This window comes from Tamandua tetradactyla, chromosome 7 (genome assembly GCF_023851605.1).
Source record: "Tamandua tetradactyla isolate mTamTet1 chromosome 7, mTamTet1.pri, whole genome shotgun sequence".
In the NCBI taxonomy this organism is placed as follows: Eukaryota; Metazoa; Chordata; class Mammalia; order Pilosa; family Myrmecophagidae; genus Tamandua; species Tamandua tetradactyla.
In genome coordinates, this window is record NC_135333.1 from 89,703,046 (window position 1) to 89,729,452 (window position 26,407).

Sequence of the window (26,407 nt, forward strand, 5' to 3'; positions counted from 1 at the left end):
AACTTTAAACATTTTCTTGTTTTTATTGTATTTTGTTTTTCCGTTTTTTGTTACATGGGCTGGGGCCGGGAATCGAACCGAGGTCCTCCGGCATAGCAGGCAAGCACTTTGCCCGCTGAGCCACCGCGGCCCTCCCCTCTGTGGCCTCTTGTATACTGGCTTTGGTGGATGCTGTTTTCCCCAGCCTGCTCAATTTCCTGTCACTGATTGAAGGATATGGTCTCCAATGTCGCTCTGAGTACTAGAGACTGAATATATGCCTCGATATGTAATGGAGTAGCAAGATGGAAGATGTGCTTTGTTTACGATTTTATTTTTATTCTGAACCATGTCATAACTAGAGAATTATTTTGATGCCACATTTATAAATAGGCTCAGCTCATTTGCATAAACATCAGACTTCCTCATTTTTTTCTGTTTCAACCATCTGTATTTGCCTTGTTATTCTTATTTCAATTATGGTTATTTTCTTCCTTTTTTATCAAGTACAAACAAGTCTGTTCTGTTATGTCTCCTAACACTAGCATTTATTCAAGGCCCAAATTTACCTCTGCTCTTTCATTTCCCTGTACTGCGTATATAAAATATCTTCTGGTTCTCTTCTTCTACTACTGCTCTCAAATCCAAACATACCCATCAAAGACAGGTACAAATATCATATCTTCTAGAGTAATCATTTGCATGTTGAAATACATGTTATTTTCCTTTTATTTCTTCTTTATATTAGAAGTTTGGCAGTATGTTAATGTTTAATTCTAAGAATATTACCTAATGAATTTCATTTTAGTATTCTGAGAGAGGGTCACAAAATATATGATGTTAAAGGGGGTTGAAGAGTTTGAAAGGGCTGAGAACCACTGCTCAGAAGGAAGATACAGCCTGGCTTACACATAGGTGATCATGTATATCTTATCTTCTTCACTGTACACTAAACTCCTCTAAAAAAAATCCATACCTCACATTTTCTTAATTATTCTATGACATTGGCACATTTAAGAAATAATTTCTGAACTAAAGGATGAATGAATTATTAAGTATGGGTGTGCTGATTCCAAAAGAAATGCATTCCAGGAAAAACAAATGCTCTCTTTGGTGACTGTATCATTATGATATCTGTTTCCAGTCAAAAAGAGTCATTCTACCCTACCTTAACGCCAATGCCATTTGAGGAACATGGCCTTCAGTCTGAGCAGTCTTGACAACATTTTACAATGAATTGTTTTAAAGTAAAACCACATATATGCTGTTATTAAACTATGGTTTCTTACATCCCATAGAAAATATGTATGTAGGTATGTATATATACAAAGACATACACATACCTATATACATACACATATACACGCACATTCACAGAAAGAGAGGGAAAGGGAAAGTCACCCCAGAGAAGGCAGGTAGAGAAGTAACAGTCTTTCAAATTGGCCACAACAACAAAGGGGCACAAGTTGGTTCACAAAACTTATTCTGTTTTATAGGTCCATCATAAATGAAGCTTGTAACATTAAAACATTCAGCCTAATGAATCCTGTCTTTGTTTCATAGGTCCATCATAAATGTAACATTAAAACATTCAGCCTAGTGAATCTTGTCTTTGTGATTCATTTTTTAAGAACCAGGCATATTTACACACCTCTATTTCCCAGAGCGCTTTAGAACTAGTAGCGGAAGTGGCTGATTGACGCAAGGTCGTACGAAGGAAAATGTGCTGTTTTTTCTCATATTCATCACAAGTCAGAAACTTCTCTTGCTCCGCATGAAACAATCGAACAACATCACCCTAGAAAAACAGTCGATAAACACTGTATTTTCAACAAAATCCTGAACTAACAGACAAGAGAAGCAGGTGCCTCTTTCTAAGTTTGATACCCTGGACCCTTCTGATAGCTAACAGACAAGAGAAGCCAGTGCTTCTTTCTAGGTTTGATACCTTGGACCCTTCTGATAGCTACTTGCCTTTTACTGATTATTATACATTGCAAAATATTGAGGAGGGGAGTGATTCATTGAAACATAGTAAGTATTAAGGTTTATAGTTACAACGTTAAATTATGAAAACCAGTGAATACATAGGTAGGTTTTGCATCTAGAAGTTCAGAAAGTCTACCTTCAATTCCTCCCATAAATGTTCTATGTAGCGCATACTTACTCCTTTTAATACATCCTCTCGGTAGGAACTGTATTTCATAAATAAAGTGATTTTCCAGCTAGTGTTGCAATTAACAGCATTCACCTATTAATGAAGAAATGTTAAGAGTCATAAGGCTACAGATTGCATTCCATATTAGAAAGTATTACATCAACTAGTAAAAAGAGAAAAAAGGTCAACTTTGAATAATGAAGTATATATATCAACTTGACAATTTTCCAACAGCCAACTGAAATAGCCAGTTAATCATTATCTACATTTACTTTAGGGATACTAATTAGCATAATGGGGAGTACCCTCATGAAAACAATGAAAGAAACCAAATGACCTTTTTTTTTCTCCCATGAGAAAATGCACAATTTCATCCCTTTTTCTCTTGAACATACCTCTTTACACCCTGGGTTATCGAGAAGCTCTATGTTGCTTGCATGTAGTGGCTGTCCTGCATTCACTGGCATCAAAACAACTTTATCTCCTACAACAATCTAGGAATCAAAAATAAATTGCAACTGAGACATTGTATGGACCTTCAGGGCTAGATTTGAAGCTAAAAATAACTGCACAGAAGTGCTTGTTGTTGACCTGACACTTGTCTCCTTTATCCTCCCTACCAGTTTCTGTTCTTTTTGCTCTTTGAGAAAATAAACGACCTGATGAGTGATCGTACAATCATGCTCCACAGTGCCTATTGGTCTGGATTCACAAAGCTAAGGTAGATCGTTTTCCTACTAGCCTTCAATTTCAGGTAGGGTCTTCTTATGCAAAGCCAATAAATAGGTCATTATCCCTCCACACGAGGCCTTATGCCACGAGCACAGCAGACACAGAATAAAACATATCTGCCGCAAAAACCAATCTACCCATATACTGGACCCACTTTAAGTAGAAGTAGAAATAGTTGACATCTGTAGTCTCCCTGGAATGAAAGACAAGTCCAGTAACTTTGATGGCCCTTCTAATTTCCGAAATTTAATGAAGCAATACTAATATTATCTGGATATAGGAAATTCAGAAATATGTTATTACCTTGTAGAAATCTGTTTATTGTTTGGTGTTTAGGCATCTGGTTCACTCTTATCTTAAACATCAAAAAAAAATATTGCTCCTTAAATTTAGTACTCGTTTCTAAATAAAAACTAAAATTGGTTAAGGAAAGGATGCTTTAGAGAAATAAACCTGAACTGATTTTTATCTATGCTAACTGTTAAGAATGTTTACTTTATCTTCAATATTTTATCCATAACTCAAATTATGGGGAAATGAAGATGCTTTCTGAATGATAACAATGAACTTTATAGTTACTAAAGTTACTTGTGTTGCAAAGTTCCATTTGAGCCTTATGCAGTAGTACCTATAGTCTCATGTATAGAATTGCTCAACATCTCAGAAATGAAAACCAAAATCTTCTCTTTGCATATTTCATACCAACTGAATATTGGAATCAATTAGTCTGATAGAGAACTAAAAACAAATTAAGACTCAGGAAGTAAGAATAAACAGCATTCTATTTCCCTGTATCTTAACCTAAACCAAGACTTTAAAGTGATGGAATTTTACATCTGCAAAATAAATGAACATTTTATGGGTTATATACTGGTGTCCACATTTACATGTGCTACTGTTGTTACAAACTATATCTGGAGGTTCAGATAAGATAGTGAAAACTCCAGCTCCCCAGTGGAGCAAAGGTAGGTTGTTCTTTGGTTTGTGGAAATAGTTTCTACTGTCTATAGGGCTGGTCTCTCTCTATTCATTATTCTACCCTTCAAATCCATCAGTAAGATGCTATGATTCACAAATAATTGTCTTGGAAACTCTCTATATACTGATAATAAAAGATCACCAAGAAGCAGTGTTAAGTGAAAAGAGGAGAGGACAGAACAGGTGCAGAGAGAGAGAGGAAGGAAAGAGGAATATATGTATAAAGAAATCCTTCCAGTAGTTAATTGTGGAAAGGGGGACTGGAATTGTGCAGATGAGAAAATGGGTGGGAGAGAGAATTTCACCATATATCTTTAAATAGCTTTCTATCTTTTGAACCTTGAATTGGTACCTGTTTTAAAAATCAAATCATTAAAAAACAAATAAAATTCAATACAGCTTGAACATATTTCCACCTCCCCCTCAAAAAAATCCACCACAAAACATTAATTATTGCACATAAAATCAGGCAGCTCCAAGTCTCATAGCCATATAGAAGTCTGAGTTTTCAGATATACTATAAATTACTGGTTTAGTAAGGAACTTGATGCCACATTGTCATATCTCATCTTCCAATTTCTTAAAGAACAATTGGATTTGGTGTGCTAGCTAATCTTATCTCCATCATTTATCTATGATACTATATAAGTTACTCAATGTAATAATATATTTTAGCTATGTCCTTTCGATTAAAACAATACCTTTGCCTCCACATATGTTCACTGTTTTAAGTCTTAACATTTCACTACAGTTGTCTGTAAACTTTGAGCGAATCCATATGTTACATTTACTTCAAAACACCATGCATTAAGTTTTCTATATTTTTTAAGCAGCCATGGAGAAAAATGTTTTTTGATATCTAGTAAACCTTTTGCAAGGGTTCATGAGAATAGTATTCATAAGTAGAATCTAACACTAGTCCAGTAATCTCTAGGTCCTTAGTCTTGTTCCCAACAAGCTGAATAAAACTTGCAAATAAAATGGACTAGAAGCCAATCACACGAAATAAAAAGAACAGTAAGTATATGGTCTCATGATATAACAAGCATTAGTGAATGAACTTGGATAATTTCAGTTAAGAACAGAAGTCATCAGGAGATAGAAATAGAGTAAATATTGGGTAATTGTAACTGAAGGGATACAGATTGTGCAACGGGACTAATTGTAAAAACTCAGAAATGGATAGCACAATACTACCTAACTGCAACACAATAATGTTAGAACACTGAGCTGAATGTGAGAATGATAGAGGGAGGAGGCCTGGGGGTACAAATGAAATCAGAAGGAAAGATACACGATAAAGACTGAGATGGTATAATCTAGGAATGCCTAGGGTGTATAATGATGGTGACTAAATGTACAAATTTAAAAATGTTTTGCATGAGGAAGAACATAGGAATGTCAATCCTGCAGGTGTTGAAATAGATGGTAATTAATATTTTAAAACTTTAACTTATGTGTGAGACTAAAGCAAAAAATGTTTATTTGGTACAAAATTTATATTTCGGCTAGTGCATTTCCTAATATAACTTATGTGGACAGCTTAACTGAACATCATAAGTACTTGGAACCTTGAGTAGGATGTGAGATTTTGTAGGTTTGTCCAGAGTGATGCCTCGATAAATCCCAGAAGGATTTGAAAGGTGAATAAAAAAGTATTTGCAAAGTCCCCTTGGGGGAATGGTGAGAAAGGGGGAAAATTCAACTTCCCCAAGTGGAGAATTCTTGATATTCTCACAAGTAGTGGGGACAACCAAAGCAATAGACTGGGCCCCCAATCTTGGGGTTTGTTCATATGAACTTAACCGCACAAAGGATAGGCTAAGCTTACTTAAAATTAGGCCTAACAGTCACCCCCAAGAGAATCCCTTTTGTTGCTCAGATGTAGCCTCTCTCTCCAGCCAACACAACAAGCAAACTCACCACCCTCTCCCTCTCTACGTGGGACATGACTCCCAGGGATTTCTGTCTAAACGTGGGACAGAAATCCTAGAATGAGCTGGGACTCAGCACCAAGAGATTGAGAAAACCTTCTCCACTGAAAGGGGGAAGAGTGAAATGAGACAAAATAAAGTGTCAATAGCTGAGAGATTCCAAACAAAGTCGAGAGGTTATCCTGGAGGTTATTCTGATGCAGTAAATAGATATCACCTTTTTAGTTAAGGTGTAACAGAGAGGCTGGAGGGAACTGCCTGAAAATGTAGAGCTGTGTTCCAGTAGCCATGTTTCTTGAAGATGATTGTATAATGATATAACTTTTGCAATGTGACTGTGTGATTATGAAAACTTTGTGTCTGATGCTTCTTTTATCTACCTTATGGACAGATGAGCAAAACATATGGATTTAAAATAAATAAATGAAAGGGGGAACAAATGTTAAAATAAATTTAGTAGATTGAAATGCTAGGGATCAATGAAAGGGAGGGGTAAGGGGTATGGTATGTATGAATTTTTTTCTGTTTTCTTTTTATATCTTTTTCTGAATTGATGCAAATGTTCTAAGAAATGATTATGATGATGAATATACAACTATGTGGAAAAAAAAGAATGTTCATATCATATGTTGATTGCTTTTGTTAATAAAAATTAAAAAGAACAGTAAGAAGTGCCAGGAAGAATACAAGAGGTTGTAAGAAATAGTCCTTATCCTCAGGGAATTCGTACCTGTTTAGATAATTTAGCAACTATAGAACTCAGTAATATTCTCAGAAGACTGAGAAGAGTGTAGATTGGGTCTGATTCACTAAGGGCGTTAAACACTTTCTGAGAAGTTGTATATATTTAATAGAGAACTTGTGTATGAGGTCATTTTCTACCATATCCTAGGATCTACCAGACTATGCACGCTGCTACAAAAACATCTTTTATGAAATGGCAATTCTAGAAGCACTTCTGTTGATTCTGTGTAACAGCCATGCAGAATTCTAGCTGGGATTTTGCTCAAAATGGTGAGCAAATAAACTATTAGCAGCTACCTTCTTTTGGAGCAGTACCTGATATGGTAAAAAGAATACCGCAGTAGGAACCAAAACACCAAGGTTCTAGTCCTACCTCTGCTAGAAATTTAAGGTTAGATTTCTGTAAAAATCTACTTGGTGTTTGTAAAAGCTCTTTGCCTAAGAGTTAACATTTCCTCATGCAGACCATATTAATTGGAAGAATATTTTTTGGCCTTACCTAACTTTTGTTTGTTTGTTTGTATTCTTGAGTGCACGGTCCAGGTATGGAACCCCGGTCTCCCGCATGGAAGGCGGGCAGTCTAACCACTAAACCACCCATGCGCCCCTTACCTAACTTCTGAAATTTACCATCAAGGTAAATAACTAATGTCTTCTTAAATCAAAATTGAAAATGAAAAATAAACTACTCAATCATGAGAAGATAAATGAAAATGATATATATATATACTTTGCATGGCTATGCCCAGTGATTTTCTAACTTTTCAGCACCAACCAAAGGCTTTCTATAAAGTGGAAAGTTGAGGAATCCATGAATCTGTTTTGTTTCCCACAACTCTCTATTAGTTATTCCATAGGGGCACGCCTAAGTAGTAGGAACTGTTGATTTTTGAAGATATGAGCATCATATCTTCATTCTTGCATTTCATCTGGGTTGCAGAACATTTTGTTGGATATTTATAAGCTAAGTCATAATATGAGTAAATTGTTAAATAGCAAAATATAATTTTAAATTATTCTGAATTTACAATTTCTTCTTCTTACTTTAATATGCTTCCAAAGAAAGTCAATAATAATTGAACCACCTGTTACAAAGCGACAATATTTCTGTTTGCCTCCAACAAAATACAGCAGGTTTCCATTTTAGAAAAATGCTACTTATTCCTGGTGAAGAAGATGAGCATTACAAACAATTATATATGTGGAAAATATAGGGCTCTGAGAGTGTTTATGCCTTCTTAACCTTAATCACATGAGCTACACAGTGGTGAGCTAAAACAGTGAACTATTTAAGCAAACAGCAATGTGGAAGGTTGTTTCAGCCATGCTTTATGAAGCACATCTACATAAAGAGGACTTCTATGTTGCTTTTAACAACAACATTGTCCATTTTAACCAAGACAAAGCATTTGGATGGTGGTTTGTTGTTTTCTTTCTGCTTTCTGGTAAAACTAATTATTTGAAATAGTTCATTACAGTCAACTCTCTGGTAACTCTGAAAATGCATTTGGGAACAGATAAAGAAAACTGAATAAATTAATAAAATCCACAGCTAATGTAAAGGTCCCAATTTATCCAATCACTGCATCACAATCCTTGAGAACTTTTGCTCAGGTTTTGCTTGTTTTGGATGTCTGATTTTCATTGACCACGTACAGACAGGGACACTATTTGGTGAGAGGCAGAGGAGGGAAGCAAGCATTCTACAAAAGAGAATCAAAGGACAGGGGCTGTTCACAAAGTGCATCATCATCCCCCAAATATTGAGAGTTGATTGTAATTAGGTACCTACTGAACTTAAAATGTGAATCATGCTCACAGCACATAACACTTGATGCCTCACTGCCCAAAATAAAGGACTAAATTTTTTTAAGGAAACCCAATGCAAGACTTAAAAGTGCATTACATTCCTGCATGCCATGCTTTTCTCAAACCTTACCTAAGGAGGATATCACCAGATAATTTAGTAACCAAATTAAATCATGAAGCTTGCATCCTTGGAATTGAATTTGTGCTTCAAATTTCACTGGAAAAATAATAGATTCACTATAAAAATGAGATATCTCTAAAACAAGAAATATCCAAAACAGTACGCTAAAAATGTAATCAATGTTTTGATTGAGAACATGCTGGCAGAATTATACTTTTATAGTGCTTCAAATTCATAATACTAATAAACAAAAATCTTAACTATTTTCATTGTCATTTGGCTCTGTATTTGTAAGGTGTTCAATTTAGGAAAGATATTCAGAATTCAGCCAGCATTTATTGAGCAGTTACTATATGCTAGGGACTTCACTCATGCTTTAAGAATTTTTAACTATCATCCTATCAAATAATTACATCTAATTTTTATTATTCCCTACTACATGAAGTAGCAGAAATCATTACAGTAACTACTAAAATTCATATGATACACAATATATACATATTCCACAACATATTTTAAATATAATTGTCATCAGTGAGCAGATGCCAATTAATAGCTCTTCATATATCACACTTCTATTAAACAGCTGTACTGGCCATAGAGCCAGTAATGGCACACTGTCATAATTCACAGCACTCATCTATTAATTCAAAGAGGCAGGCACAGTTTCCTAAACACAGAGCTTTCGCCTTACAACCAGGCTCCCTTCTGATTAGGCAAGGTTACAAACTGTTTCTCTTTCAAAAGCCTCAGCAAATATTAAAGGTACCTAAATTCTTTCACACAAATTTCAGCTGTAAGATATTTTTAATTAAATCTGAACTTTGTGTTTTTATGATTTCTGAGAACAGCTATACTATAAATAAATGCTTTTAACTTTTTAAAGATATTAACATAAAAACAATATTTCCTGCCTGTACTTTCTGGAATCTCTCACTAAATCAGGTATGCTTTTCTTTAAGAACCCACTTTTTCTCACTTAATTTTGTATTTACATACATTGTCACCCTCACTTCTCAGCTTCCAGAAGGGATGAATATAAAACCAAGACCCTTCATTTCCTGCAGCATCCAAAGACACACGCATTGCATTCTTCTCCAGTAAAGCGGGTAATCTCTTGTTGACAGTCAGATATTTGTTGCTTTTTATATGCAGTAGCTGTAAGGAAAAGACATGGATTACCATTTTTTTCTTTGATCTCCTCTGCTAATTTCATTTACATATTCATATATATATATCATATAGCTACAAAACAAGGCTTGAAGTGGATATTTAAAAAGGGAACTGCTTTATGCACCACACTTCCATCTCTCTGTGTTGACTTCTTTCTCCTCTCTCTCTCCTCACCTCCCCAGCCCCAGCCCCCACCCAGACTCTGGTTCACACCGAAGCGGGCTCACGAGGAAAACAAGCCAGGGGACATCTCTAAATGATTTTCCTCCACTGATAAACAAAAGAATGGAACCACTCTTTCTAAGGGAGACCTTAAGACTCCTTTCTCAATTCCTGCACAGCCACAAAAACAGAATATACTGAAGAAACACACATAAACTGAAACAATGCACCGAGCACTCAGCATTATTAACCATCCCTGCCCACTGAGGGCCCTAATTCTTCCTGTGTGAGTTAGAAAGCTGTGTATCCCCATGGGCTCTGCAACTCCCAAAAGAGGATGCTGGCTCTACCCCATCTCAGATGAGTGCAGAAGGACCATTTTTCAGATTTTTTAATTCCATGGGCCAAATTCTGGCAACATTATTCTACTAAGTAAGGAAAAAAAAAAAAACAAAGCAATCCCCCGTCTATTATAGCAAACATTTCAAACAAGGAAGGGCATTTTTAAACCCAAAATATAAGAAGGAAATTATATCAGAATAAGGGCAGTTATTTCTTTGAAAACAATCAGCTTTTTGAAAAGCCCTTTATTATACCCCTGGTTCTCATTTCACCTTAAACCACTGAAGACCCTCCTGGAGAGATGCCACTTTCTTTAGGTCCACTTAGATTAGAGCACATGGCCTGGCCCCTATCTGACCACATAATATAGACACTTCACATATTTGGCAAAACATAAGCTGCATTTTCCACCGCTTAACATTAAATCAAAATGTGGTTGTGAGTTACCACTTGAACTGCCCTGTGCTCTGGCATTTTGCCATTGCCCTAAAACAAAACATCAGGAGATATTATTTTAAAAAACAGCCTTATGAATCAACACATAGTGTTTATTGTAAGGAAGTTGTTAAGGCTATTGTTTACTAAATTAAATAGCGACCTCTTTATGAGAGTTCATAGAAGAAACCTTTCTTTGGTCTTACTTCTGGGAACTGTTGTGCTTTTCGACCTCTGACTTAGTTCTTTGGTATGGGCCTCATCTGTGAGTGCTGTAATGTATTATGCTTCCCTTATAGCTAAGTGAGCACAAGAGAGGGAGAGCCAAAATTTACTGGACTTTATAGCATAGGCTGTATAAACAACATGCCTCACCCCCTCACCTTATTTATCCAATCATTATTTTTCCTTTGACCTAGTTGCTCTATGTACTTATTTCCATTCTTACCTTGTTATGTGGGATGTAGTTTTGAAGATGCCTTACATTCTTTTTAGACAAAGGTGGGGCATACATTAACAAATAACCAAGTAAAGTGCTAAAAAAGATCAAAATGTGTCAAAAGAAAGGAATGCAGCTGAGATAAATCACAGTGTGCATATTTATTGAAATAGTAGAGCTTTTAATAATAATGTAAGGAAGATTTCTCTCCAAAAGCACAATTTGCAAACTTTCCTTTCTCTACAAATGGAAAGCATAAAGCATCATAAGTTATACATTTGTCCCAATAATTCTAAATAACTATCATGTTACAATCCATTAGAAATCATCTTTCCCTATTCTCTTTCTTTTGATAGAGTAACAATATACAGTTGTACACATGTGTAGGTAAGCTCTCTTCTTCATATGTACACACCACACATGCAAAAGAGTGTACTGAACATCAACTGAACATATCACAACATCTATAATTCACGACAAAGAATAACTATTTGGTAGGAATGCCAAAATTTTAATGCAGTTTGGCACTCCTACCAAATGTAAATTACATTTACCTCTTTTAAGAGAAAATAAATACATTAGAGACTTACTTGTATAACATTACTGTACTTCACAATTTCTCCCAACAGTTTCTTATTCTCTGATTCATTTTGTTTTTGTTCCAGTTCTGCAGCATGCTATAAAATTATTATCAAATATTCAGTGTAGAAACATAATAAATAAAAATCTATACTGAGAAGGAATATAAATACATAGTTTTTAGGAATAAAGAATACAACCATGGATAAAAGAGGCCAGTGGCTTTACTCTTAGTGCTTGAGGAAGGGAGAAACAATCATTAAATGATTATAACAGAGTGTGATAATTATCTAAAAATAACACTGAAATGTGCCCAAGAATATCTTGGGCTGCTTTCATGTTGGAAACTTCAGAAAAGTACTAGGTTCTATGGTCTTATTAAATTACTTTAAGGAGTATTGCTAGGAAAATCAACAGGTTGATAGGTGAATTTCAAAAAGTCTTAAAGTACACTTTCAATTCTGAAAATAACTAGAATTTTAATGACACACTCGGCCAAACCAAAAAAAAAACAGACTTCCAATTTTTTTCCCATAGTCTTTCAGGAAAATATATAAGCATGATGTGAAGTAAAATATAAATTTGATATTCCTACAGAGACTCTGGATTGGCATTCAGTTTGATGTGAACCTTTCAATCAGTCTGGCACACCCTAAAAAATGGCAGCTACCTACCAAGAAAGTCACATGCTATAACTTGAAAATCCCCCCCACTGCCAATGTATTACTACATTCATTCTAAATTTCTGTGTAGTGGGTGAAATTACAAAGCTAGAAAGCTATGAATACATCTTATGCTATCGTTGTTCTTAGTCTATCATAAGCCAGACAACTGGGAGTTCTGTTTTTACCTGTAATTTCTTTAGTAAGGCGGCTTCTGTGTGGTTCCCCTGTTTGGCTTGCTTAGCTTTCCAATATTGCTTCTGGGCGGAATATCGGTTCATAGGGCACACCTTGAAAAGGCAGTCTGTGACAAACCAAGAAACAAAAACAGTGCAACTAAGGCTGCCAGCAGTTCGTTAATTTCCCTTATAGATATTATTTCCAAATCTGGGAATACTGGAGCATAAAGAACTTCACAGATCACTAGTCCATCCTCCACCCAGTTATTGAATTCCCTGTACATAACATTCTTTCCAAATAATTATCCAGACTCAGTTAACAGCTCCCGTTCTTAAAGATTTTTAAAGCAATGTCATTTATAAAGAAATCAAGCTAACACAATCATTATATCATAAAGTACTTAATTATCATGGGGTACCTGGTCTTTGAAAGTGAATAAAATAAGGTAAGTGACTTTCACTGCCTTATCTGACTTTTGACAATTTCTTCTTTGTGATATGAATCTCTTTGTAATCTTTATGTATCATATTGAGGCATCTTCACACACCATACAATACATCCAAAGTATACAATGAATGGCTCACAATGGTACAGATGTGTATTCATCACCATGATCATTTTTAGGTGATATGAATCTTTGACAGCCAAAGTGATACAGGAAGTAGAAACCATCACAGCTGACCACTGTGCTCTTCCATTCCCCAACTTTCCACACACCTGGGAGGACACAGTAGGGAAATCTGAGAGGCAGTGTGATGTGGTGAAAAAACAAAACAAAATTTTAAAAAAGATTGAAGCAAGAGCATAGTCCTGAGGCTACCGCTGTATAACGAGTTAGGATATCACAGGAGGATGCCACATTTAATAACATCTCTTCCAGCGTGTGAAAGATGACGTGAACAAACGCCCATTGCCAGTAGTCAGTGTCTGCGTGTTTTAAAAAGTATTACAAGGTAATCATATCCTCTTCTCACAGCTGTTTTGTTTTATCAATTAGAGAATTTTATACAAGATACACTATGGCATCTAATTTCAAAGGGGCAAATCCCTTGCCTTTGGACTCTCGGTGTCCAATAGCACCAGCAGCCCACGTTTAGACAGAAGCCCACTCCAGTGTTGAGATGGTGAGGATCTGAATTTGGCCGTACAGTAGTTGTCCGGTATACATAAATTTAGAACAAAGCCATGGAACCATCAGGCTTAGCAATCTATTAGATGTAGGGGTGGGAAAAGATGAAGAGAGAGGGAAAGTAGAGATGACCAAATCGATCAAATGATCAAGTTTCCATTCCACTCTATCTGTCTGAATTACAAAGTTTTAGATTCCAAAAGCTGCTTTCATGTGCAGGGTCTGAAAGTTCTGGTTCCCCCTCAGCAGCCTCCCACAGATGACATTAACTGGTACCTGCTTCAGTGTGCGAACTGGTATTCTGGGACTATTTTGGTTAATAAAAGGGAACTTGGGACACAAACTGACTTCTGTAAAAATGCTGCTGGTGGTGCTGACGGCCCTAGTGAATGCGTGTGTGTGCGTGTGCATGTGTTTCATTCTACTTCTGCCTCCTTTAGAATACATTTTAAAAAAACCTCCTAGTCTTGGGCTAGTCGTGTATTTCATCTGATTCTAGATTTATTGCATAATAAAAATGTTGGTAATACCTGCCACACCTAATTCAAAGGGCTGCTGAGATGTGCAAAAAGATAACCTGAGTAAAAGCACTCCGTGAACTTTAAAGCCCTAGTAAAAACATACAGCATTCTTGGTGATATCGCTTCATTCTTTCATATTTAGCAATAGCTTCACTAATATTAAGAAATGACTAAATGCGTAAAGAGCTCTCAGCAAAGAAGAACTAGAAGTAGAGTTCTCTGATTAAACCTGAGCATACACTTGACTGACCACCAGCAAGGGGGTTGCCCCTTTGGTTTAAGATGCCACAAAGTGTTTTTGTATAAAATTTTCGGACTTATAAAACAAAGCAGCAGTGAGCAGAGGATGTGATTACCTCGTACTAGCTCTTAAAACATGCAAACACAATTACTAGCACCCGTGTGGGTGGAACCTTAGACACTCCTATTTCCTGGCATGAGGAATTTAGCTATTTCAGAGTCTGTCCAATCTCACCCGCCCTCCTTCCCTGCTTCTGAAACTACCTCTCTAGTGTTCCTCAGTCTGCTCATTCTCTAAAATTAGAGATGTACATACTGCTAAGAAAGGTTATAGGGGGTTCTCCAACTAGAAATGGGTTCAGCATTGTTGTTTTTTATAAGGTTCATCATTTCGAAATCTTCATAGTGCAAGCACCAAATGCAAAAATAAGAGGAAGTCATTTGAGTCAAACTTTTAAAAAGCCTAATCTTAAATCCTAAGGCCAAGAGTTTTGCAGAATTACAGAAGTTCAGGAAATGTTAACAATCTGACATGTGATCTGTCCACTCAGACAATTTTTATGAGCAATGGCTTCGCAGTAGAGCATTTATTTTTTATAGGTGTGGGAAAAAAATTAAACCTCCCAAAAGTGTTCACTTTAAACAAAAAGAATTGGTGGCATTTTTAACCTACTTACAAATGCTAGTGAGGGAAGAATATGAAAACCATCCCAATGGCGTGTGGCATGTAATCCAAGGCCCATAAAACTATAAATTAGAACACAGACCTTCCCACAAGGTTTGAGTAAATACAGCAGAAAATCAGTCCAAACCTCCACTTATAATACCTATCTTAATAGTTTCAAAATGTTCGGCTCCGTCCCTGTAAAAGTATTTTCTCAAATATTTGTATCTGAGGCCGTTTCTGCAGCCCCGAAACTGTGTTGAGGGATCCATTCAGGGCTGTTATACATCAAGCTCAGGTTATGTCCTGGCCAGCAGCTTCCTTTGGTAATGGTGGAAAGAAAACGTGCTATTTCATTTCTCTTCCCCCTTCAAAAGATGTTGTGAGATTTAAATGCGGAAAGGTACATCAAAGCATCAGCAAGACTAAGTAAATGTCTCATTCATGGTACATGCAATTGTGAAATTGCCTCCTATTGATTATAGTGAACATGGCTGTCAAGGACCTTTTTATGTCCACAAGGCAAAGGATGGGAAGGGAAGGAGCCTCTGAAGCTTCTCTTTGTCTCTTTATAAGACAAAGAAGATTCAGAAGAGCTCAGAGAAGACAATGGTCTCTGCTGCAGATGAGCAAGCTACCTTCCCAAAGATAAAATGAAATGGTAGAAAAACTCTCCTTAGGATAAGGGACATGCAGACAGGGGCCTCTAGGCAGAGGCAACTAAAATTCAGAATTATTCCAGGGAGAAGTACACATTCATTTGCTGAAAATCTAACTGTAATTCTAATTTGTTTGGTTTTCTGTTTCTAGAATAGTCCATCTTGACATACAATGTTTGTACAAAACTCATTATGTTTAGAGGATTTCAAAAGGAGTTTTGTTTTTGTTTTGTCTAAGCCTGGAAATTGTTTTATTTAAGCCTGGAAATTTCAAACCAAACATCTACCTCCACGGATGGCAGACCAAGGCAAGCATAGAGAGTGTATCAAAGAGGGAAGGTGTCCTCTCGCATGCTATAAAAGCCAAAGAATACTTATTATATGTGTTAGGAAACATTAAAATTAATTACAACACATGGGTTGGCAACCAGGAAGACAGCAGTATAAGTTCCTTTAGGCAAATGTCAGCTATGTGACTCCTGAAAAGGAAGAGGAAGAGAAACAAACAGCCTTTCCTACTTACAGGTTTGTAAACAACTACAATGTTAGAGCTCAAATGGGCCTCAGAGAAAATACAACCTTCCCTTCTTTGAAATAAAGCAAAGCTTCAGAGTAAGTGATTTGCTTAGGTCCTTCATCAGGGAATCTTCAGATGAAAATAAATTATAAAAACAAACAAGGATGTGCCTGCGTGTCCTGAAAAGTGGTTTGGCTTCTAAATGTCCACCTCTTGGTGAACAATTTTTCCCTCACAAGAGGTGCAATTTTAGTCAGTTGTAGGCTAAATTGTTAAGGAATTTATTAAAGCACTTATTAAGGTATTTAGAAAGGTTGGCCAGTAGAAAATACACTGGCCAGAGAGTGAAATGTGCCTTGGTTCCCACAGTCCTGACAAATGACACAACTTCCAGAGAGATATTATAAAGATAAATATATATATATATGCAACAGTTGTAGCACTTCAAAAGAAACTAATGAATGGTTTTTCATGGGAAATATGCCTCATGTATATAAATAAATAAATGTGAAAACATCAATAGAAATGTTACAAAATCTCAATCTCAATGGCATTAACTATCTGATTCATACATTAGTGGGCAAATACCAAAATCAAATGAAACTTTTTATTTTGCACCATTTACAGTGGGGAGATAAAATAAAAGTCAAATGCATTAATGCTAATTTACATTCTTGTCCAAGTTTGAATTTGAGCATTCAGCCAACTATTATATGAAACAGCCATAACATTTGCCATAAGAAAACTATAAGGATAGCTCATTTAAACAACGCAAACACATGGAGCCTAGAATGGGATGAGGTCTTATAATTATGTATAGCTTAATATAATACCTGGACACATCACAGATTATGTTGGGCAGATATTTTAAATGTATTGGCAAAGTCTCTCGAGGGAATGGAGAAAAAAATATGGAACTATGAAACTTTACCAATGGGGAAAACCCTGATACTGTCTCAAATATTAGGGATTCCCATGTCAATAGGCCAAGCCCTTAATCTTGAGGCTTGTTCTTATGAAGCTTATTTCTGTAGGGGAGAAGCTAAGCCTACCTATTGTTATGCCTTAAAGTTGCTTCCAGAAAACCTCTTTTGTTGCTCAGATGTGGCCTCTCTCCCTCTAAGCCCAATTCTGCAAGGAAAATCATACCCTCCCCCTACATGGGACATGACATCCAGGGATGAAAGTTACCCTGGCAATGTGGGAGATGACTCCCAAGGATGAGCCTGGCCCTGGTACCACAGAATAGACAATTCCTTCCTGATCAAATGGGAGAAAAGAAATGTAACAGAATAATGTATCAGTGGCTAAGATACTTCAAAGAGAGTTGAAAGACTTTTCTGGAGGCTACTATTATGCAAGCTTCAGCTAGATATTGCTAATTACCCTGGTTTGCCAAACCCCAACCAAAACCATTCCTGTTAACCCTAAAGAACAACTACATGAGATTCTACAAAAGTTCCATGCAAACTAACTCTCTCAGCCAACACAACTCCCTCTCTCAGCCAACACGACAAGCAAATTCACCACTCTCCCTCTCTCTACGTGGGATCTGACTCCCAGGGCTGTGGACCTTCTTGGCAACATGGAACAGAAATCCTAGAATGAGCTGGGACTCAGCACCAAGAAACTGAGAAAATCTTCTCCACCGAAAGAGGGAAGAGCGAATTGAGACAAAATAAAGAGTCAATGGCTGAGAGATTCCAAACAGAGTCAAGAGGCTATCCTGGAGGTTATTCTTAAGCATTAAATAGATATCACCTTGTTAGTCAAGATGTAATGGAGAGGCTGAAGGCAACTGCCTGGAAATGTACAGCTGTATTCCAGTAGCCATGTTTCTTGAAGATGACTGTATAATGATACAGCTTTTGCAGTGTGACTATGTGATTGTGAAAACCTTGTGTCTGATGCTCTTTTTATCCAGGTCATGGACAGTTAAGTAAAACAATAAGGACAAAAAATAAATAAATAATGGGGGGGTGGCGATGAAGGGTAAAAAAAATGGGTAGATTGAAACAGGGGGAGAGGTAAAGGGTATGGAATGTATGAGTTTTTTCTTTTTCTTTTTATTTATTTTTCTGGAGTGATGCAAATGTTCTAAAAATAATCATGGTGATGAATACACAACTAGGTGATGATGCTGCAAGCCACTAATTGCATACCATGTATGGACTGTGTGTGTGTGTGAAGATTTCTCAATATATATATTTAAAAAAAAAAAAAGAACTGGCAAAGTAGGGAGCCAAAAACACAGAATTTTATGGTCTTAAGCAGGGAGGGAATTTTATGGCCTCAAGCCCTCCACCCAGAAAGTAATAATTTTCTAATAGCTGAACAATTAAACTGTTAATAGAGATAAATTAACTTTATAGATAAAGGCTTGCCTCTATGACAATTCCCGACCTAAAATAACAAACATACAAAAAACGCTAAAATGGTAATTTTTTATGCCAAGTTATAACCATGTAATAAAGGTAGTTAGATTCAAGAATGATTTGCAGTTCACTGTCCAAGTACCATATTAATTGCTATTCTCAGACAAGAAAGCTGAAAAAATCAGTTTGCTGTGCTGGGTCCTCTGTCAGCAGAACTTTATCCACAAGAACAAAAAAGGTCATGAGGTCCTATTCAGCACCATTGTTGTAGATTTACTGCTTAAGTGAGACTAGCATTCTATAATTATTACTACCACCACAAAGCATCTACCTCCACAGATTATTTAGGAGTCAGTCAACAATTTTAGAACACTGCTTTTCAAAATGTGTGCCATGCAACCCAGACTGTGAAATCCATTTACTGGGTTTCAATCAGCACTTTTTGAATGGAATGGAATAGGATGGTGTGGTAGTTAGATTCATTTGTCAGCTTGGTCAGGTGAAGGCACCTAGTTCTGTTGCTGTGGACATGAGCCAATGGTACATGAACCTCATCTGTTGCTGATTATATCTGCAGTCGGCTAGGAGGCATGCCTACTGCAATGAATGATGTTAGACTTAATTGGCTGGTGCTTAAATGAGAGAGCGCAATGTAGCACAGCCCAAGCAGCTCAGCATACTTCATCTCAGCACTCGCAGCTCAGCCCAGGCCTTTGGAGATGCAGAAAGGAATCACCCCAGGGAAAGTTGTTGGAACCCAGAGGCCTGGAGAGATGGCCAGCAGAGACCATCCTGTGCCTTCCCACATAAGAAAGAACCTCAGTCGAAAGTTAGCTGCCTTTCCTCTGAAGAACTAACAAAATAAATCCCCTTTTATTAAAAGCCAATCTGTCTCTGGTGTGTTGCTTTCTGGCAGCTAGCAAACTAGAACAGGTGGGGTGGCGGGGGTGAGGTGGGATGGTGGGGTGGGATGGGATGGCGGGGGTGGGATGGGATGGTGGGGTGGGATGGGATGGCGGGGGTGGGATGGGATGGCGGGGTGGGATGGGATGGGATGGGGCCAGATAGGACGGGAAGGAGTAGGATGGGAAGGGGTGGGATGGGATGAGATGGGAAGTGAAGGAAAATAGAGGCATTATAAGTAGTAAGCTTTTTTTTTCTGGCCTGTATGCATGCGCACCCTGGGGAATTCAATGCAAAATGTATTTCTTCCTGGCGAGTTGTAATAAAAATGTTTTGAAGTGAAAAATGCATTAACGGGGTACTAATTTAAAAAACTACAATACATCTATTCAATGGAATGTATGCCACTGTTGGAAAACATAAAGCTGATCTCTACATATTGTTAAAGAATGATCTCCAAGATATATTCAGTGGGGGGGAAAGGTGAAAGAGAATAAGTATAACATGCTCCTACATATGTAAAGAAAAAAGAGGAATATGAATATACATGTATTATGCATATGGATTTCTGGAACAATCTAGAGGAAACCAATCACAGGGACCGCCGCTGGGGACGGGTCTGAGGGTGGAAACGAAGATTTACTTTTCTCTATATGTTCCCTATTGTGCTTTTTAAATTTACCACCATGTACATGTTCTTAAAAGAAACAACTATTTTCTAATTTAAAAAAAAATGTGAAAGCCACTGTTCTAAAGGACTATACATATATATATATATATAGGTTAGGGTTAAAGAAACTGAAAATAGAAAAATACATACATATATATAAATAAATACATATAAATATATATATATATATAAATAAATAAATCAGGAGGATAGGGAACTAAGATCAAGGGAACTTTGCTTTCTGAAAGACTTTTTTTTTTTGCATGGGCAGGCACCGGGAAACGAACCCGGGTCTCCAGCATGGCAGGTGAGGACTCTGTCACTGAGCCACCATCACCCTCCCTTTATGAATGACTTTTGAAATCCACAAAGACTATTTCTTTTTTAATTGACTGGTTAAATTTTTACATAGGAAATTACAATGGAACAGGAAGATTCCCTTCCAAAAGTATCTTCCTCCTTTTTACCCCTACTCTCGTTGAACTATACCTTTACTGTAACACCTACCAATCAGACGGTGTCTTTTATAGGTTAACCTGTTTGCATGTAACTCTACGCTCAGCATCTATCATCTCATACATGGAAGATGCTCAGAACCTGTTTGCAGATGGACACTCTGGCCAGGTTACCTGAGAAACAATCCTTAGGTATCTACCTCTTTCTGCTCTAAAAGGTTTTACAGTCTTTTTTCTCCTCTGTTAAAGTGCAAATACCTGGAAAGGTAATATCCTAAGACTTTGGTGCTCAGCTTATCACTTAGAGTTCGACAGCTCACTGAGGGGGAAGCAGAATGGAGCTGTGCATCTGGGAAAGGCTACTTTTAGATTACCAATGGTTGGGAAGAATAGGAGGGTAGATTAGCAAATTTTCAGATGAAACAGACCAGGGAGGAATAGCTAATTTGACAGATAAAAATAAAGATTTTTTAATAATCTCTGCAGAACAAACATCAATACAAACTTTAACAAGCATAAATATAAAGTTCTGCATTTGGGTTCAGAAAAGAAAACTTAACCTCTCGCATAAATGATAGAGAGGAATACCAGGGCTATTAGCAATTAATATTTGCAACTTTTTTCAAAAACCTAGATCTTAGGCTTGAGTTCAGCTTAATATAAATATCTACTTGTCCCCATAAGGCCCAGGACAGCTCTGATTATTAACCTGTTGCCCAAGCTTAATTATTAACTATTTCCCCTTTCACTCTCAAAAATGTCCTGGTTTGGACAATAAAGTCTATGACCAACCTTAAATATATTAAGTGAATCCTGTGATGTGGTAGATGAAGAAACTCATACAGCCATTTTAGGCTGACTAATAAAAGGATGGGGTCTTAACCAGAGGTAGTAGGAACCCATTCAGATTTAGGGGCTCAATTTTATACATCCAGAATATTAGACTCAATTATAGGTGCCCATTTAAGTGGCACAAATGAGGGTATATCCAGAGTTGGACAAATAAAGCAAGCAGGCAGAAAACTGAAATCATGTTATTTAGAACAATAGTAGGAACTGGGAAATGTTGCCCAACTGTGAGGAAACTAAGAGTAAACATAATCCCTCCTCACATAGCTGAAGGTCTACCTGTAAAAAAGGGAGTGGTTTTTTTCCCTATATTGATTAAGGATCAAAGCAAATTTTAGCTCGATATAAGAAAAAATTGGTCAGCAATTGTAAAATTCCAAAAAAATACAAATTAATCACAGGCGAGTAAACTTCTTTCATTGTGACTGTTCAGACAGAAGCAGATGAGAAAGGCTACATTAGGAAAGAGGGTGAACTCTCAACAACCTTCCAAATATTGCCTTCTGTTTTATGTTGTGAATTGTGGCAGACAGAGGCAGTTGGCCTGAAAGGAGTAGAGTTCATGTGCTGCATTTACTATAAAAAGCTCAGACTTCTCACCTGCCTCAGCTGTATTTATCAAACCATGGTTTGGTTTGGCGTCTCACTATTAGAGACCAGGAAATTCCAGTCCTGCACACTGTAAGTTCTCTACTACTAAATATCTGTCAGTACCATGTTAAAATGCTCTAAGTTAAAGCCCTATGTAAATATTCATTATTATTATTTCCAACTTTTCATTCCAGATGAACAAATACAGTTGTGTTTATATCTCAGAGTTTTGGAAGCATGGTGCATGTTGTGATATTTTGTCACTTAAATATTTTAGTTTGGTAGCATAGTCCCAGATTTTAAAATGGGCAAAAAGCCAAAGAGGGAAAGAAAGATAACTAAGAAATAACACCCATTCCCAAGACACACACACACACACAATAAAAGCAACTAACATTTATTGACCAAGTACTATGCGCCAAGCACTACAATCGCTTTACATGGATTATTTCATTTAATCTTCACAGAAAACATTGAGGCCTGTACTACTGTTATCCCCAGTTTATAGACAGTGAAACTGGATATTAAAGATTAGGTCCTGCTCAGGGTCACTAACTCAAATTTGTCATTTTATACAGTAGACTGAAAAGATACAACCCAGTTATTTTGGATGTTTGGAAAGCAAGGCAATAAAATGGTGACCAGCTGAGAAGTAGAAGGAGGAGGTAAAGACTTCCAAGAAGCATGCTGGTCTTGAGAAGTAGGTAACTGGGATGAGATAACAGGATAGTGGATGCAGTACATAGCACATGGGAAATCAGAGGAACAGTAGTGACCTTTTCTCCTCCCTGCATTTTTTTTTCTTTCTTTTCACACTTATTCTTATTTTTCCCTTCATAACACAAATTTGTTTTTTGATCTCTTTCCATTTCGTAGGTTCTCTCATTCCATCTCTCTTTTTAGTCTTGTTTCCTTCTCTCTTCTAATCCTTTTCTGTCTTCTACACTCTTACTTCACTCTTTCCCCAATATTTCTTTTGTCTCTTTCCTGAACTAACTTTCTCTATTTTCCTTCCTCCCTCTTCCCTCTCTTACATGATTACAAAATCATGCTTAAACACTTATTGTAATTTTATTTGGATAACATTTTTATCTTCTGTATTTCAAATAAACACATAGTAAGTTAGACATTTTCTTATCAAAATTTAAAATTCAGTTGCTAGTGCAAAACATATATCTAACAAAGGACTTGGATCCAGAATGTATAAAGTCCTCTTACAACTCAATGAAAGAAGACACAAAAATGTAAGAGTTAACAAACACTTCACAAAAAAAAATATATGGAAAGCCAAAAGCATTATTAGGGGAATACAAATTAAAACCACAATTACATACTACTACACACTCACTAGATGGCCCAAAATTAAAATGAATGACAATACCATGTTGTGCTGGTTTGAAAGGATTATGTGCCCTAGAAAAGTCATGTTTTAATCCCAAGCCACCTCATGGAAGCAGCTGTTTCTTTTCATCCCCAGCCAGTACTTTAGATCGGGAATTTGAATAGATTATCTCCACAGAAATCTGACTCTCCCAATTGCGGTTATTAACCTCTGATTAGATGGAGATGCGATTCCACTCATTCCACGTAGGCCTTGACTAGTTTACTGGAATCCTTTAAAAGAGGAAACATTTTGGAGAGAGCAACAGCGCCACGAGAACCACAGAGCCCGTGCAACCTGAGACCTCTGGAGATAACCAAGGTCCCTCAAAGCGCCCCTGGGGGAGCTTTATGAAACAAGAAGCCTGGAGAGAAAGCTAACAGACGTCACCATATTTGCCACATGTCTTTCCAGTTGAGAGAGAAACCCTGAACTGCACTGGCCTTTCTTGAGCGAAGGTAACCTCTTGTTGGTGCCTTAATTTGGACGTTTTTTATAGTCTTACATAGCTTTAGAACTGTAAACTTGCAACTTAATAAATTCCCCCTTTTAAAAGCCATTCTGTTTCTGGTATATCACACTCCGGCAGTTAGCAAACAAGAATACATGTGGGTAAGGATATTAAGTAACACATACAATCCCTTATACATTGGTGGTAGAAATGCAAAATGGCTTACCTACTCTGGAAAACATTGTAGTAGTTTCTAAAAAGTTAAATATAGGCTTATATATACATATGATACAGCAACCAATTTCACATAAGCTACCTAATAGAATTAAAACCTATATTCATATGAAGCCAGGTATGCTCATATCAGCATTATTCATAACAGCCAAAAAAGTGGAAACATTGGGAATACTACAATTATAAAATTATTTCACCAATTATAACAAAGGTATTACACTAATGCAAATTATTAAGAATGAGTGGGGGTAGTATTTGGGAATGCCGTATTTTGTACATGATTCTTCTTTAAATCTACAGTTTCTCTAATTAAAAACTATTAATAACAAAACAACAAAAAGTTAATAACTGCTAAAAAACAAAAACAAGGAAACAACCAAATGTCCAATTCCAAATGCAATTGTATGCACACTCACATAATGGAATCATATTCGGCAAATAAAAAAAGGGGGGGACAAACTACTAACACATTACTGACACATGCAAAAATACGGATGAACTTAAAAGCATCACGCTAAGTGAAAGAAGCCAGACAGAAAAGACTACATACTATATAATGCCATTTATGTGAAGTTCTAGAAAAGGCAAAACTATAGTGTCAGAAAGCAGATCAGCTGCTGTGTAGAGCGGGGTCATCACATGGACGAACTGCAAAGGAATAGGAAGGAACTTTCGGGGGTGATGGAAGTATGACTGTGGTGTTACAGGTGGCACAACTGTATCTACAAAAACTCACTGACCTATACGCTTAAAATGGGTGCATTTTATTGTGTGTAAATTACTGTACAATGAAAATGAAAACAAATTCAGTTATAATATTTGTACATGGCCCTCAATTGATTACTTTTCTATGCATCAGTGATTTACCATAAATATTCTTAAGACAAAAGATAAATTTAAAGACATAATAAGGATTTGTTTTCATTGTTTGGAGCTGTGGTTTGGTAGCTCTCAAAAAAATGTGGTGATTAACTGATAAGGCACACCCAGAGGTGTGGCAGGTAAATCTGGTTAAACCTAGTGAGAGAAGTTTTCCTAAATTCAGCATGAAATAAAACTGAGGCTGAATCCAGAATTTAATTTCACTTTGGAGATAAAGGCAGCCTGGAAATACCTTGTTGTACCCTGAAAGTGAGGAAGGTAACAAAGACTACTGGGGTCACGTCAAAAGGACTTGACAAAATTCCCACTGAACAAAGAGAAGACTATCAGAGCAGCAAGATCCAGCACTGGATGAAAACACATCAGATATGTTAAAAACCCATGCATTCGTGATTATACAGAAAAAATACCTACAGGTCATCTTTGCAGTTAGGGTCAACGCATTATTCTCAACACTGGTTAATAAAGAAAAACAACCAAGCATTAAAAAAGAAAGGAAGACTAAAGAAGGAAGGTAGAGCAATGCATATTTTAGCAGAAGGATATCTTTCATAACCACAAAGTGGAAAAGCAATCTGTACAACACTATGTCTGGTCTGATTCCATTGTTGTAAAAACAAACAAAGCCAGTATTGATTACCTAACGCTTGATTAAAAACTCTGGTAAGATAAACTGTTAAGAGTGGTTAATGGAATGGTTAGTGGAATGAAAATGGATATCGCAGAAGAGAAAAAACAATCTTGACTCTGTATTTCCTATTGCTTTTGTAAAAGTTTTAAACCAATAAATTCTTAAACCCAAAATTTTTCTTTTTCGAGTACCAAAATCTAATATATTATGGACTATACAGTAAAGCCTCGTAATGATGCTGGGCTGTGGAGCTGCAGAATTACCTCATGACAATGGCCTTAAGCTTAGTAGTTCAAATCCCCTGGGTAAAGCCCAAATTTGTTCTAAGAGAAAATCTTAATGAAAAATTTCAAAATATGTAAACAGCAGGTGTTGATTTTAATTTTGCTGTTTCTTGTTCTAAGAGAGAAAGTACCAGAGAAAGGGTCACAGTGACCCTACCTCTGCCACCATTGTCATCAAATGATCTTAAATACCATATTTAGAAAAGGTTGCTTTAATTACCTCCTTCATTTACTCCACACTTGTACTTTTCCATGCAACTCTGCAACTGAGTGGCACCCAATTATTCATCCATTAAAAATAAATAAGTAAATGTGGGACAGGAAACTCGCAGGCCCAGGCCTGAGGAGGGGAGGGCAGCCAGCTGGAGGACTACACCTCCCACCCAGTGCCAGCTACCCTGGAGGCTAAGGCGGCACCTTCCCAGCCAGGGAGGGTCCAACTCGACTGTAGAACATTCTTTGTCATCTCTGCTTAAGCAGTTTAACTGTAGTGGTAAAGGTGGGAAAAGTTCTCAAATGCTGACAGAACTGAAAAGAATGAGGG

At 36.9% G+C, this 26,407-nt stretch overlaps 1 protein-coding gene across 5 annotated transcripts in view; it reads right to left on the minus strand.

The window, feature by feature from the left end:
* ITPR2 (inositol 1,4,5-trisphosphate receptor type 2) overlaps window positions 1-26,407 on the minus strand; it is a 521,104-nt gene that overhangs the window by 404,641 nt on the left and 90,056 nt on the right. For 4 of the 5 annotated variants that reach the window (XM_077170358.1, XM_077170360.1, XM_077170361.1 and 1 more), the window contains exons 3-8: window positions 12,436-12,551; window positions 11,597-11,683; window positions 9,455-9,613; window positions 2,533-2,631; window positions 2,147-2,230; window positions 1,631-1,777 (exon numbers count right to left, since the gene is read on the minus strand). In XM_077170358.1, coding sequence (XP_077026473.1) covers window positions 1,631-1,777; window positions 2,147-2,230; window positions 2,533-2,631; window positions 9,455-9,613; window positions 11,597-11,683; window positions 12,436-12,551 — 692 coding nt within the window. Of the gene's footprint in view, window positions 1-1,630; window positions 1,778-2,146; window positions 2,231-2,532; window positions 2,632-8,464; window positions 8,567-9,454; window positions 9,614-11,596; window positions 11,684-12,435; window positions 12,552-26,407 lie in introns of those variants that run through there. The other variant, XM_077170362.1, reaches the window with a different exon arrangement.